Source organism: Oncorhynchus kisutch, linkage group LG1 (genome assembly GCF_002021735.2).
Source record: "Oncorhynchus kisutch isolate 150728-3 linkage group LG1, Okis_V2, whole genome shotgun sequence".
NCBI classification, from domain to species: Eukaryota; Metazoa; Chordata; class Actinopteri; order Salmoniformes; family Salmonidae; genus Oncorhynchus; species Oncorhynchus kisutch.
The window spans coordinates 38,936,151-38,952,715 of record NC_034174.2 but is presented as its reverse complement, the minus strand read 5'-3'; the positions used below and the strand labels follow the sequence as shown (position 1 = coordinate 38,952,715).

Sequence of the window (16,565 nt, the reverse complement as noted above, 5' to 3'; positions counted from 1 at the left end):
CTAACATTTTGCCCGCTTTGTCAACCTACTCGAAATATCTCCTACGTAATCAGAAAAAAAGGCAAATGTAGTCTCATCATGCAGAATTGCTTGCAGATCTTACAGTCAATAATGCATTTGTAAGTCTGGGGTTCTTTGGGTCCAACCTGTTTTGTAACTCTTCTTACGTCTTAAATTCCACTATTAAAACATGTTTTACTTTGTAACATTTATTTGCTGGAAGGGGACGACTAGAGCAGTCTATTCTAAGATCATTGACCAGGTTAAAGTCTCCTCCCAATAGAATGGGGTCCCCAGCAAGGGGTGATATGAACATAGCTTGTGCTGAATTAGGAGTATAAATATTTACAAGAGTACATGTTTCATTTTGTAAAAAGCCTGACAATACAAGATTAGAGATTATTTTAGCTACTAAGATACTGACACGCCTGGCTGCTCCATTAACTGGTGCTGAAAATACTTTAAAGATTAATTGTCATTAAAAAGGTGTGTTTCTTGTAACATGGCCACATCACAGGCTAGGGATTTCAAATGAGAAATTATTGGACTTTATTCAAAATCCTATTCACTTTCAATGAAATCAGATTTATATAGTATTAGATTCCATTTGTGACAATGTGTATAATATCAGTCTTAGTAAGGAGAGAAAGGACTCGGCATCAATATACTACTGTTTGTATTCTGTACCAGTAGGGAGGGAATGTGGAGGGAACACACAAGACAAACAAACATTAAAGGATGTCATGAGGCAAATAGAAAACACGAAAACAAAAGTTAGATAGATGCCCTATCCAGCTCTTATTCGTGAAAGAACAGGTTTATGCGCTGCTATCCACCATAGCCAGACCTCTTATTAGGTGGATTTGTTTCACCCTCACTGTGCTCTCCAGACCAGTGTATTGTTCGAGACTGTACGGCAACCGTGCGCAAACGAGAGTCAAAACGTAACCACCAATTTCAAGTCTACACCAAAACACTATTTGCACAAATTTGTCTCCATTATTGCATAATGTATTGGCCTGGTAAGCTGGCTATAGCCATATTTTAGAGTGCCATTAAAGGCATTTATAGCCCTTTTTCTGTATATATTTGACCAACACTTGGTCAATATAAGGGGAGAAAAGTAACAATCTCAACAAAAACATTAGAGACTAGTGCAGTCCTTCCCGAGTTACAATTTTTTTTTTTAGGGAGCCGTAAATTCAAGTCCTTGACCACATCTTCTGCGCTACTGTAGATACTGTATGTTTCTTCCCATCTATGGTGACGATGTGCCTGGCTGCATACAGTAGGGGTGGTCTGTAGGGGTAGTCTGTGTCCTGAAGTTACTTCTTGATGTTGGCATACTCCACGCATTGTAGTTGGAGCTCCACTGGGAAATCATGGTACACATGGAACGGTCTCCCTCCACAGATCAGCTTCTCCTTCTTGCCTGCAGCTCTGATGATGTTTTGTCGGTCACCCCACTGTAGCAGGCGTATGTAGTATGGACGCTGTGGTTTGGGTGGGTTTGAGCGGGATCGGAAGCGTCTGATGTCTCTCCATCTCTGGTACTGGGTCAGTGTCTTTCATGTCCAGAATGTACCGGAGTATCTCATCCATCTCATCTCATCCAGCAGGCCCACCTGAACCAGGTTATTCCTCCTTCCACGCGATTCCAGGTCGATCACCTTAGTATTCAGGTGGTCCCGGTCTTTAAGTTGTTTTAGGTCTTCTCCGTCAACAGAGTCTCTTCCTTGCTTACTCTGTTCAGCACGGCCTTGGTGTCTTTTTAAGTTCTTTAGACTCATTGAGTCCATCAAACCTCTGCTAGAATGATACCTTAAGTTTGGTGACCTCCTCAGTCAGGTGCCATGCCCAGCACGGCCTTGGTCATAAATTGTTCGGTAGGACACCAATCTGTATCTGTATTGTTTCTTTGCCATTTGCCCCGTCTGCTGTTGGACTCCTCTACCAGTCATTCGTCAAACTGTGTACAAAGCGCAGTTTCGCAGTTTACAAAATAGAAGTGGGCGTTTGAGGGTGTTAAAGAGGCTATATTTTGCTGAATTTCAACATCTGGAATGCGAAAGAAACTAGCACGCCATTGCGTGGCATCACGTTATCCTCACTAGACATATTTTGTAACAACATGATGTTGCCCTCCAAATGAATAACTTGAAATAACAACTTAAACAAAATCAATTTTTTATTAGCTTAGTGGTTATAAGTATTTAGTGAAATCTTTGTCAAAAGCGCTAGAGATACTGTTGCATGTAGGTCTAGATTATTTATGGATTAATCATATAAAAATATTAAATATATAAAAACCTTATTTTAACTCCAATTCAAATGTGCACGTGGCGCAGGAATCACTGACTCGCTGCATTTTTCTATTATCAAGTCACAAGATACCTCTTAAATGGTTAGGACAGCTCATGAGGTCTCCTAAATATCTGTGTGACTCTTATGACTAAAGACAGTTCATGCATAGCTTTTACTTTTGCCCATAACATTAGGAGTAAAATGTCTCTATTCCCAGCAATTTTCTACTCTGAGACACTATGTGTAAACGGCCCTGGTTCCCCCAGTCCATGTAATCTTATTCATTGAGATGTAAAATGCATAACTGTCCCTAAAATCAGCACTCCTACCCTGAGACACTTGATATATACGCCACCATGTGCACATCTATCAAATTGGCATCATCTTGAAAATAAATATGAAATACAAATTCTACTAGCATTAATAATGACACAGTGCTAGTGATGGTATTAAAAGTAAATATCACTGCTGCTCTAGGATGAATCAAAGACTGATTCTTTGAGTTTGGTTGTTTGGACTGAAGCATGTGATCGTTTCGACAGCTGCAATTCTCGGTAAAAGCAAGCAACTGCATTAATTAAATGTTGCAAACTGATAATTCGTTTCCATTGAATGCTTTGACTGATGCAGCTCTCAGTCTCCAGGTGTACCCAGATAGGCCCCACCTCCAGGGGTCAAGACTAAAGCCCTTTCTCAATTCCTCTTTGTCTCCTTCTCAAAACCAATCGAAGAAGAAGATCCAAGGGGAGGGAACCTTGGACTTTCTCATCCAATACAGTTGATAGGTGAGGAGATCGGATGTGAGGAATCAAAGAAAGACAAATTGGCATACAGCCCACAGTCTTGTGTTCCCCAGCCCTGCCCTCTTTCTCCCTGGGTCTCACCTCCAGCTCCCTGAGCCTCTCTAGGAGCTCCCTGCTGCTCGCCGGCTCCTCCAGGTATGGCTCCACATCGCCCTCTTCTGACTCAAAGGCCTCATCACAATCTCTCAGCTCTGTCTCTTCAGACTCCATTACGACCTGCAGTGCAGAAAGGACGGTCAGCGACACAGTTAGTAACGGTGCAGGGTTAAGTTGCCCCTAGAAGCTGATCTTGGGTCAGTTTTGCGTCCGGCTAAGAATTAAGGTCAGGATTGGGAGAGGGTTGCTCAACCTAGGGGAAATTTCACCCCGAAGCTTAGAGAGAGGTTGGGGACACGGTTACCATAGTAATACAGAAGTTGGGTAATAATGTCACTGCACACAATAACAACATCAACATTTCATGGGGATTTGTCATGGTTTCACACTCTTTCCAGGGTGATAATTAAAATAAGCTTTTATATTTTCACCTACATTTCACCTTTCCACCCACTCTGATTTGTTTACGGAGACTGTTTTCAGTAGTGATAGTGACAATGAAAACTGGATTAATTGAGATTTAAATGAATGCTGTACCCGAATAAAAAGCTGTACATATGAATTTTTAACACCCCTGATCATACATGCATGACAATCACATTAATGAAGCAGGGGATGATTCTCTAGATATAGTTTCATTTGATCACCAGGTCACCATGGCTGGGCCAGAGGCGGCGAAACAGAAGCTCTGTGGTTTATAAAAGACTCACTTTCCATCCAAGGTTTCAGAGTCCTTTATCAAACTATCAATCACGATCATGTGAAGATGAGGTCTCGTGATTTATTAGGAAAATAATAGAGTTATTCAGTAGAAAGAACATTAGAGTTTTAGTCTGAAATACACAATACCACTACATTTAGGCCCTACTTTGAGGTTTAAAAATGGAACAGTTGTGTCTTTACTCTTCTCCCCAGCTCCCCAGTTTTGTGCTTTATTGGGAAGGGCTGCCACCTCAGGCCATAAACCAACCAACCAGTCTATTGTATCCATAGGATGGGCCGTAGACAGGGCCAGTAAATTAAAGCACAGTCGCCCCTATTCTAACCCCTTTCTCTGCCCATCCAAAACAACCTATTGACCCCTTTCAAGACGGCCAGAGGTATCTGAAGCGTGGACTACCTGGGGCAAACTGCAGTCTTCTCGCCTATATGGGATTCCACAGAGTTTTAAATGGCTGATTTACATCTATAATACGTTATAAAAATGAATAAAAAGATTAATAATGATGGAGGACATGGCAGACATAAAACAAGTATGGGGTGACAGAGAAGTAAAGAGAAACTCTCAGGTGAGGAATACATGAGGTACCGCTTTGAAGCACACTTCAGAGAGACTATTTTGGTCAGTTAAGGGAAAAAGTTCATCCTTTGCGTAACTGCCAGTGTTGCGACAGTCTGCAGTAATTGTCAGTTTATGGTCCAATGCAGCTGATCAGAGCTGAGGTAACTGTCTTTGACCAGGGGATTCATTTACGGAGGGATCAAAGTGAACAGGAGGCTGTGTGCCAGAGTCTGATGCTGCACTATATAGGGCAGGGGTGGGCCAGAATTTTGCCTCGAGGGCCACATCGGGATTTCAAAATTCTATGGAGGGAAAAGGGCTTTTGAAAATATAGGAGGTCCATTTTAATTTCTCCAAATTTTGTAACTACTTTAGATTTTCAAGTGTGCCCTGGAGTGTTTTTTTTAAACCCAAAATAATAATCCCCCACTCAAATACAGGTTTTGATATGGTCAAACCCGTGGACCATAGTTTGCCAACCCCTAATATAGGGAGTAGGGTGTCATTTGGGATGCACCCAGAGAGGCCAAAGAGTCTAGGCCAGACAGAGAGCACTCTCAGGGACATGTGATGGGTGCCACATGCCGGCTTAGATCAATACACTGCCGCCGCTGCAGCCTCTCCTCTCCCATGTATCCCTCTTTCTGAGAATCCAAAATAAACAGGGCAGTTGTATAATCAGACTTGCGTAGTTAGGGGCTAATTTTCACAAAGTCACATGAAAGGCAAAAGGGAACAACATTGACATTTTGAGTGTTCCTTCACCTTTTCCTATCGGTCTGCAGATCAGTGCTTTCTCTTCTATTTCGTGATGATGTCTGTCTGTTGACGTGATAGAGCTTAGGGGTTGGGTTTTGATTCAGCTAAGAATTCAAATAATGGTTCAAAAATGACTAAAATAGACTCATGGTGATGAGTGAGTGAGTGAGTGAGTGAGTGTGTGTGTGTAGGAGGGGGTACCCACCTGTCAGGCTGGATCTACAATGTGCAGAAAGGACAAGTTTAGTTATGATGCCCTTCAGGCCCGCTCCACAATTTACCTGAGAAACACATCAAAAAGGACAAAACTTTAGTCTCACGGTCTCCCCCGAGTTAACTATTTAGTTTAACATACATCTTCCATGGGAAAAAAACACACCAAAAAACAACATTGTAATCCCCCAAAATGTAATGCTAAACATTCTTTCACTATTTTCGCAGCCATCCTCTTTAAGCATTTGCCATAGCATGTGGCACTTAGATGTGACACAAGACAAACCAAAAACAGTCTATACCAGCCAGTCCACTTCATTGACATTTCCAGCACCCTTTCCAAATAAACCTGCAAAACATTCTCTATCCAACCCTACAGATAAACAACTGCATCCAAACTACAAAGACAAGACACTATGTGACATTAGGTTCACTTAAACTGACCCTCCCGTTTATGCTAGCCCTGTGTGGCATTTCCAAATCACCAGATATAACGTGCTATATCTTTAACCATTTTGTCCACCTTTTAAAATAAAAACCTTCTAGCAATAAAGCTCATGCCCATTCCCCACTATGGGATTTGTAATGAGTTCCTATGAGTTAACAGATAGGGTCATGAACTGATAGTACCTCAGATGGTAAACCAGGACACTACAATGCATTGTTTCTCATTAGCTCAAACCCTGCACCTAATTCAAAGCTCAGGGTTTGCGATAAACCAGCAGAGCTGAATTCCAAGTGGTTAGTCTACTAATGGTTATGTGGGGTAAGTTTAGAGATGGTTGCGGTTTGAGATCTGATTGGGAGTGGATCGGATGTTTAGGCGTCGGCCTGATGGAATGCACAGCCTTAGAGGAATTTGTTGACATAAAACATAGCCCAATATGGAAGCTTATATTACCTACTGAGAGCGAAAAGCTGATTCATCACCAGAGTGAAAGCTGATAGATCAGAGTGAAAAGTGAGAAACGAAGGAAGACTAAAAAAACAACTCTGCAGTGAAAGATTCTTGGCAGGCATTTTCGTCCTCTCCCCCTCTCCACACCCTGTTCCTCTCACCGTCCGTCCCATGTCACTTCTGACAGGCAGTTCCCCATCTCATCCTCCCCTGGACTCCCTTGGACCCCTTCAGGTGCCAACGTTTACAGTTAGATAAGCATTTGAGAGCATCTGCCCTATCCTCCCAGAGTTACCCTCTCTAGAAAGCACAGACAGGCAGGGCTAGCCCTGCCAGGTGGGATGTGTTTTCACACAACCAAACAGGTGCTTCAGAAGAGCCCCTTAAAACCTGTCTCAGTCTTGACATCAGCTGCTGCCTCCCAGACATTACTGTTAACCCCCACCACCACCCATGTTAGGGGAATGCCTTCTGTTCGGGGCAGAGGGAGACGGTAAAAAAAAAAAAAGATTGCGATGGACATGGTGTTGTTTTATCATCCCCGGCTGTCTCCCTTCAAACCTAACAAAGATAATCCACCACACAAAAAAAGAATAGACACAGCAAAGATGCTTATAACATAATTGAATAATACTGATCTATCTATGCAGCAGAATGTGAGGCTATATCTTTCAGTAGATAACCTAATAACAGTGCTCTCACTACAGTGGACCGTACGTATAACCTATCTAATCTCTGATCTACAAGGTAAACTCTACAGTGAATGGGGACTCATCTTATGACTACAGACACTAATTGCTAGGGTTAGGCTATAGCCTCACGTGCCAGGTTTCGATGGTGAACAAGACAATATATGGGCTGAACCCAATGCTGGGATCCTGTGAATCACTCCAATGATAAAATGCCCTGAGGAGTCAGCAGACAAAGCATCGGAATGAGGACCAGACCTATGAGGCCTGACTTCACCAGCAGCCGCCGCAGCGTTGGGGCTAGAGAGACTTAAACCTCTCTGTGTCACTGTGCACCTGGAGTCTGTGGAAGGGGGGTAGGCAGGCGGAAGGACGTTATTTCAGCGTGAGTATCAGGGAGGGTAATTCCACAATTGTCTGCCAGAAGTGGGCATCAGAGATGGAGGCTCAGTGGGTTCGCAGGTTGGTTTTTCGGAGAGTGGGTATGTGGAGTCAACACACAAAAAGAAAGAGGCATAAAGAAAGATATACTGAACAAAAATATAAAAACGCAACAATGTCAATGATTTTACTGAGTTACAGTTCATAAGGAAATCAATATATTTAAATAAATTCGGCCCTAATCTATGGATTTCACATGACTGGGCAGGGGCGCAGCCATGGGTGGACATGGGAGGGCAGATGCCCACCCACTTGTGAGCAAGGCCCAGCCAATCAGAATCAGTTTTTCCCCACAAAAGTACTTTATTAGAGACAGAAATATTCCTCAGCACCCAGCACCCCTTCAGACAATCCCGCAGGTGAAGAAGCCCGATGTGGAAGTCCTGGACTGACGTGGTTACATGTGGTCTGCGGTTGTGAAGCCAGTTGGACGTACTGTCAAATTCTCTAAAACAACGTCAGAGCTGTATTATGGTAGAGAAATTCATATTAAATCATCTAGCAACAGTTGGTATACATTCCTGCAGTCAGCAAAACTTTAGACATCTGTGGCAGTGTGTTGTGTGACAAAACTGCACATTTGAGAGTGGCCTTTTATTGTCCCCAGCACAAAGTTCACCTGTGTAATGATAATGCTGTTTAATCAGCTTCTTGATATGCCACACCTGTCAGGTGGATGGATTACCTCGGCAAAGGAGAAATGCTCACTAACAGGGATGTAAACAAATTTGTGCACAAAATACGCTTTTTAAATGTGCATATTAACATTTTCTGGGATCTTTTATTTCAGCTCATAAAACAGGGGACCAACATTTTACATTGCGTTTATATTTTCTTCATTATACAGTGCATTCGAAAATTATTCAGACCCCTTGACTTTTTCCACATTGTTAAGTTACAGCCTAATTTTAAAATTGATGAAATTGTTTTTTCCCTCTCATCAATCTACACACAATACCCTTAAAACAAGTTGAAAAAAATAGCTACAAACTTGGCTCAGCTGTATTTAGGGAGTTTCTCCCATTCTTCTCTGCAGATCCTCTCAAGCTCTGTCAGGTTGGAGGGGAAGTGTCGCTGCACAGCTATTTTCAGGTCTCACCAGAGATGTTCGATTGAGTCTGGGCTCTGGCTGGGCCACTCAAGGACATTCAGAGACATGTCCCGAAGCCACTCCTGCATTGTATTGGCTGTGTGCTTAGGGTCATTGTCCTGTTGGAAGGTGAACCTTCGCCCCAGTCTGAGGTCCTGAGCACTATGGCGCAGGTCTTCATCTTTCCCTCGATCCTGACTAGTCTCCCAGTCCCTGCTGCTGAAAAACATCCCTACAGCATGCTGCTGCCAGGTTTCCTCAAGATGTGACGTTTGGCACTGAAGACAAAGAGTTCAATCTTGGTTTCATCAGACCAGAGAATCTTGTTTCTCATGGTCCTAGAGTCTTTAGGTGCCTTTTGGCAAACTACAATCGGGTTCAAGACAATCTTGTCTTGGCGCTATAGACAGGTGTGTGCCATTCCAAATCATGTCCAATCAATTGAATTTACCACAGGTGGACTGCAATCAAGTTGTAGAAACATCTGAAGGATGATCAATGGAAACAGGATGCACCTGAGCTCAATATCGAGTCTCGTATCAAGGGGTCTGAATGTCTAAACCTGTTTTCGCTTTGTCATTATGGGGTATTGTGTGTAGATTGATGACGATTTGCATTTAATTCATCCATTTTAGAATACGGCTGTAACGTAACAAAATGTGGAAAAAGGGATCTGAATACTTTCCGAATGCACCCAATATATACAGAAATGACGACGGGGAGAAAAAGGTGTCATGACAGAATTGGAGGAGAGAAAGTGGTATAGCAGGAGAAAGGAAAACGGGAGTAAGAAGAAAGAGATATATACCAATATAGAGATGCAGACAGAGGTGTAAATTGTGGGGGTGGGGAGGTGGATTTGACTACCCCGTCTGAACGCAAATCAAAAAGAATTCTACCCTCGGGGGCATTTCTAAGCTCCTGCCAAGAGCCCCCCCCCCCCACCCCACCCCAACCCGCCTTGGGAGCTCTCCTTTTCCTAAAAGACTGGGTTAGGGTACGATCACAGAAACTAGAATATTAATCCACACTCCCATGCATGATAAGTCCCATTCCACTATAATTAGCTCATCAAAACAACTCAAATATATGCCATCGTTAATTAATCGTGTTTCGGGTGGGTGGAAAGGGAGAGGGAGTGATCGGAGCTGTGGTTTACAGATTAAAATCAGGTGCTTATAGGGGTTAAAAATAGAGCAGATTAAACAATCAATCAGTCAAACAATAACACATTTGATCCAAGGGCCCTTTGAACATGGCAGGGTAAGAATTCTGCACGTTCTCCAAAATAAGCCAAGCCATCTGTTGAAATGAATTTGTCATGACAGCGGGAGAAACTCCTGGAAAGGGCATAGAAGAACTGAGTCCGAACTGTACAGCTACAGGGGAAAAAGTTATCCAAGCGTTTTAAGAAAAACCCTATCCATTACTACTGCAATAAAAGAGCTGTGTCTGTTTGCTGTAAGTCACAGGGTGAACTGCAAAGTCTGGAAAACACTAAATCCTTCCCATCTTTTAACTAAAAACAGAGGCCAACATTAACAAAGAATTACAATCTTATCAAAGACCCCTCAGACATCACTCATCAACACCCCCCTCTCTTTCATCTTTGCCAACTCTGATGGGCACAAGGACAGACAACCCCCACATCCATGTTTCTCTGTTGATTTGCCCTCCCACGTAACTTTATACACAGATCTCAGCTAAACATAGAATCACATGGTTTATTCATCTCTCTGTGACCGCCGGTAACTTCAGAAAAAAGTTGACTACAAATACAAAGTTGCCAATGTCTTTGCAATTGATGCAAACAAGTGACGTATGAAAACCGAGGTGACTGCAAATATAAACAGTAGGCTATAGGCCCATTTCAACCATATTGAAATACATTACAGGGCCTGTGTCTAAAGCTCCCCCATCTTGATCAACTTTACCTCAAAAACTCCTTAGAGTTTGAGCTCCTGAGAGTTACAGCCTCTGTCTGACTGAGTCAGTGCTGTGACATTGCAGTAGTCAGCAAATTCACCCAACCGAGCGTAGCGGAGCAGAACAAAACATAGGCTGGGGCAGCTGAGGAGCTATAAAAACCAGACCCCGTCGGTCATTAATGAGACATAACCTCAAATACCTCAGACTAGCTTATCAACAGAAACAGCATCTGTCTGTACTTTAGTGGAGGACCCACTGTGTCCTGACTTCACCAAGAGATGTTTTAGAGGCTTCGTGAGAGTGTTGTAAATTCACCACTCATTCAAGGTTTTTAGGCTCTTTTGAGCCCTTCTGTCTCTGTGAAGGTTGGTTGGCTGTTTTTTGAGACATCAAACTCTGCTGACAAAATGAGTTACAGACATGTCCTCAAAGTCACGGTCACGGTGAGATGTCTAGCTCTTTGAACATCCCCAACTGCATGGCATACATACCCAACACTGGCCAGCCATCTGGCATGAATACCGCGTGCTTAGAGGACTCCTGAAAAGGGATAAAATACTGTGGACTGGGTCTCACATTTGAGGAGACCAGACCAGAACAACAAATCAATATAGTGTATGTCCCAAATGGCACCCTAGTATTCCCTTTACAGTGCACTACTTTTGACCAGAGCCCATAGTGCCATTTGGGACGCACCCTTGGCCTTTGTTCTTTGTATGTGTTATGTGTTATGTGTTCAAAACCCTTCAGTCTGGAGGAGTTGAGGCACACACAAACACACATGCACTCAAACACCACCCTCATTACAGTTTAGCAGTATGAAGGCCCACCCACAACACAACACTGGTTAAACAAACAATCCAGTGTTTTTAACAAAGAGAAATACACATACGGGAAGATCATGATAGAGCTTGGTATAGGGTCATGGCGCGGGGTGGTATTGGTATAGGGTCATGGCGCGGGGTGGTATTGGTATAGGGTCATGGCGCGGGGTGGTATTGGTATAGGGTCATGGCGCAGGGGTGATATTGGTATAGGGTCATGGCGCGGGGTGGTATTGGTATAGGGTCATGGCGCGGGGTGGTATTGGTATAGGGTCATGGCGCGGGGGTGATATTGGTATAGGGTCATGGCGCGGGGGTGATATTGGTATAGGGTCATGGCGCGGGGGTGATGTTGGTATAGGGTCATGGCGCGGGGTGGTATTGGTATAGGGTCATGGCGCGGGGTGGTATTGGTATAGGGTCATGGCGCGGGGGTGATATTGGTATAGGGTCATGGCGCGGGGGTGATATTGGTATAGGGTCATGGCGCGGGGGTGATATTGGTATAGGGTCATGGCGCAGGGGTGATATTGGTATAGGGTCATGGCGCGGTTGGTATTGGTATAGGGTCATGGCGCGGGGGTGATATTGGTATAGGGTCATGGCGCCGGGGTGATATTGGCATAGGGTCATGGCGCGGGGGTGATGTTGGTATAGGGTCATGGCGCGGGGGTGATATTGGTATAGGGTCATGGCGCGGGGGTGATATTGGTATAGGGTCATGGCGCGGGGGTGATATTGGTATAGGGTCATGGCGCGGGGGTGATATTGGTACAGGGTCATGGCGAGGGGGTGATATTGGTATAGGGTCATGGCGCGGGGGTGGTGTTGGTATAGGGTCATGGCGCGGGGGTGATATTGGTATAGGGTCATGGCGCGGGGGTGATATTGGTATAGGAGCCTCTTTTCACTGTTTTGCCCATATTCCTCTAAGTACAGTCATGTCAGAGCTGCAACTGGCAAAAATTGTAATGTGTGTAGTGTAGGATAAGAATGCCAAAGCCCATTCTACTCTATAAACAGTTGCTTTAAGCTTTGTTGAAACATCTTACGCACATTCTAATATAATTCTGCTGACTAAGTAGAACAGAAACATCAAATGAAGCCTGCTGTGCCCCCTTCCCAATGCCCCAAATATGGGTTACTCCCCCTGCGGGCAACTGGTTATGACTACGCCAAGTTGAGTATTTGGGGCTAGTAGCTGATCCATGCCAACGGGTGACTCCCGGTCACGCACCCATTTCCACAGCAGCCCAGCTGTTTCATCCTGCTCCCCCTCCCCCATCATCATGTAGAGAGCTTCTGATCACCGCCCGCCACAACAAAACCCAGGCAAAAGCCTGCCAGCCAGGGGATTAGCAGCCCGCTGACAAAATTAGACACAGAGAGAAAAAACAACCATACACACACAGACACAGAGAGAAAGCATATACAAATATGAACCTAAATGCTATTGCGTACACATGCAAACATGTACACTGACACACATTCTGCATGCAAAAATTAGCTACAACACACACATGATCTAATAAACACATCCACATGCATACAGTCCACATACACAAATGTGCACAAAGAAGTACACATTATGCACAAAATAAGTAGGCCACCATCTTCTGAAAATACACAAAATAAATACTCACACGATAAACAAAGCACACCAGCCCACGTCGACAGAGCTCCGCATTTACAGATCTCTGGCAAAAAATAGCATCCCTCCTTTCTTCCAGTTCATCTCCACTCTTCCCTGATCATCACCTCATAGTGAAAGCACCCTGTCACAGCATCCTAGACGTTCCAGAGCTCCTGTGTGGGGAATGTCTGGGATCAATATGGAATAAACCCTATGAACACACGGTAATGAGAAAATGTTCCATGCACATAGTGCCTCTGCCAGCCAGTCAGTCACTGCTCCTAGTCCCAGTGTCAGCTGGGCCAGCCTCGTGCTGCAGTTACAGCCTCTCTCCCCTCCAAGAGGAGAGGCAGAGGAGAAGGTAAAGGATGTGTGTCGTCTCTAGAACTCTCTCTATCTGAGGCTCAGTGCTGAGACGTCAGGGCCATCCTAGTGCAGCAGTAGCAGTGGTAGCAGCAGCAACGCTGGCATATTGTGTGTGTCTGCAGTAGCGACTGTCATTGTTCCAGAGGCCGAGCAGAGAGAGAGAGAGAGAGAGAGAGAGAGAGTGTGTGTGAGTGAGAGAGCGAGCACACTAGCCAGAGCTAAAGCACATAAGAGCATGTACTGTAATAGACAGAGGAAGGGGTAGAGCGAGTGAAAGAGAGTTAAGCCCTCCTCCACTCAGACAAACCCAGGCTACTACACTACAACAGCTGTGGACGAGCCCACGTGCGCTCCACCTCCTCCTCTCCTTGTGCCCAGAATTAACTCTGTAGTTGCTAGCTGGCTGAGATGGAGCAGAGGAGCGAGGGATGGAGGGGATGTCATAGAAAGACAAAAAGGGGATATTGTTTCCAAAAGGGAACAGTGTTAGCCTATAGACAAAGCCTGGGGAGGGGAGCGTACAGTGCATCCGCTCAGCTCCACAGACATTTGAGCTGTACGGGAGGGGGGACAGGGGGGTGGGGTGGGTGATGGGGGCAGGGAGCTGTCAGCTAAGAGGATTTCAAGCCCCTGAAAACGAGTCTGCAGTCAAAAAAGTCACACAATGAAATTAATGGGGAAGTAGAGCACTCCTAACTGAGAATCGATAATGTCAAATGTTTCGTTTTATTCTGTCAGGAATAAGAGGAATTATAAAACTGAAGGGGAGGGGAGTGGAGGTTTCCTACACTACGATTGTAGATTAAACTATGTCTCATCTATTGAGTAACCGCCAGATAATTCTTTTTTGAGATCTATTAAAATATGAAATATGGTTACAGAATCTAATGCTATCAATGACCTTATAGATTAATAACTAAAGGGGTGAAAGGTGATTGTGTTTTATGAGAGCTGCCGGCCGCAGAGTGTTTTTCCATGCACCATACGTGGAGGGTGTAGAGATGGAATTAGACTGATGTAGAGACGTGTGTCGTCACACCAAGACAGGTGGCTACAACCTGCCACCATCTTTACCCTAATAAGTGTGTGTGTGTGTGTGTGTGTGTGTGTCCGACTGACACTATAACCTAATTACAGCTCTGGAATGCTGGTTATTCATTAGTACTCTGTGGTCCTGACTCCTGGGCCCACCCTGCTGCTGTCACACCCACCCATCCACCCACCACAAGACTGCCCTTCCTCCTCCCAAGGAACAACGACATACTATGTAAAATAGGGAATTGACATCTATACTATAGTATTCACAATGTTTGGAATCTACCTTTCACTTAAACTTACCACACTTACATACGCTCTCCTATAAAGATTACATTTCCTGTAAAGACAATTTATTCTACTGTGACCCTCTTATGGTCCTGTTGTCAGACAGCATAGTGGGTTGGAATCTTGGCATTGATTTACAGTCCATGAGGTACACTACCGTTCAACGGTTGGGGGTCACCTAGAAATGTCCTTGTTTGAAAGAAAAGCACATTTTTTTCTCCATTAAAATAACATCAAATTGATCAGAAATACAGTGTAGACAGTGCTAATGTTGAGGCATCTGTTTCTCAAACTAGACACTAATGTACTTGTCCCTCTTGCTCAGTTGTGCACCGGGACCTCCCACTCTTTCTATTCTGGTTAGAGCCAGTTTGCGCTGTTCTGTGAAGGGAGTAGTGCACAGCGCTGTACGAGATCTTCAGTTTGTTGGCAATTTTTCGCCCGGAAATAGCCTTCATTTCTCAGAACAAGTATAGACTGACAAGTTTCAGAAGAAAGGTCTTTGTTTCTGGCCATTTGGGCCTGTAATTGAACCCACAAATGCTGATGCTTCAGATACTCAGCTAGTCGAAAGAAGGCCAGTTTTATTGCTTCTTCAATCAGCACCACAGTTTTCAGGTGTGCTAATATAATTACAAAAGGGTTTTCTAATGATCAATTAGCCTTTTAAAATGATAAACTTGGATTAGCAAACAACGTGCCATTGGAACACAGGAGTGATGGTTGCTGATAATGGGCCTCTGTACGCCTATGTAGATGTTCCTTTTCTATTTTTTTTAAAACAGCCGTTTCCAGCTACAATAGTTATTTACAACATTAACAATATCTACACTATTTCAGATTAATTTGATGTTATTTTATTGGAGAAAAAAAGAAGCTTTTCTTTAAAATACAAGGACATTTCTAAGTGACCCCAAACTTTTGAACGGTAGTGTACGTTGAGATGAAAGAAGAAGGAGAGAAAGTAAGATGTCTTAAGGGTCGTACAGATCTCGCCAAATGTGGATCTCCCATTTGTCTTCCAATCGTTCAGTGCGCTGTTGACTTCTGACTCCTGACATTTTCAGTGATTCTACATATAAAATCGGTCCGCAATTGGTGTGTTCGAGCCCTTAGAACCGGACCATTCTTAGATCACCCTCTATCCATTTCCTTCCCTGTGGTGAAAAGTGAAAAGTGGGGTCAGATGGGGAATGTTTTACTTTGTTTTACTTTGAGGCTTTGTAACGTAAACTCACTCACTTTTGTACATCGCCTTGGTTCGTACAATTGACCTTATTTTAGCGCCCCAAAAACGTAATACTTAATACTTAATGTCAATACCATTGTAAAGCACAATTTCTCCCCTTTCCAACTAAATCAATGACATGAGCTCCACGCTGCCCGTTTCTGCATAATTCAACAAGGCAATGAGCTCCGTCGGGTCTTTTCAAAAATGGTGGGTGGGGAAGCTAAACTAATGCGTGATAGTGAGAAGGAGATATAACGTGTGGGAAAACTTTTTTTCACTCGATCTGTCCAACTTATCACCTTATCGCCTCTAAAATGTAAATAAAACACTATAAAGAGTTTATATAATGTGTCATTACATACCTATTTGAAGGTTTGTGTCGAATTTGAATCGGGTTTTTAGTGCGGTGCTTAAGCGATCTTCAGAAGTAAACAGCGGCTTTCAGAGTCACAATGCTTGCAGTGATGACGCACTGTTCATTTCTTGTTTTTAAATGATGAGAGAAGTGCCACACCTGGTGGAGAGAGATTGTAAGACAGAAATAGTTGCTTTATGCGTGCTGTACATTACGGCATGACACGTCATGATGTAATGGAGGGTCAGTTTTTTTCAACTTTTCTCCAATACTATAGAGCCATTACCATGTCGATCAATGCTTGAATAGAAACGTAGTTCACACCCCCG

The 16,565-nt window shown here is 43.8% G+C and overlaps 1 protein-coding gene across 1 annotated transcript in view; it reads right to left on the bottom strand.

The window, feature by feature from the left end:
• LOC109872447 (nck-associated protein 5-like) overlaps positions 1–16,565 on the bottom strand; it is a 109,152-nt gene that overhangs the window by 30,451 nt on the left and 62,136 nt on the right. The window contains exons 3-4 of the mRNA XM_031835437.1: positions 5,450–5,525; positions 3,189–3,323 (exon numbers count right to left, since the gene is read on the bottom strand). Of these exons, the coding sequence (XP_031691297.1) occupies positions 3,189–3,317 (129 nt within the window). The 5' untranslated portion in view covers positions 3,318–3,323; positions 5,450–5,525. The remainder of the gene's footprint in view (positions 1–3,188; positions 3,324–5,449; positions 5,526–16,565) is intronic.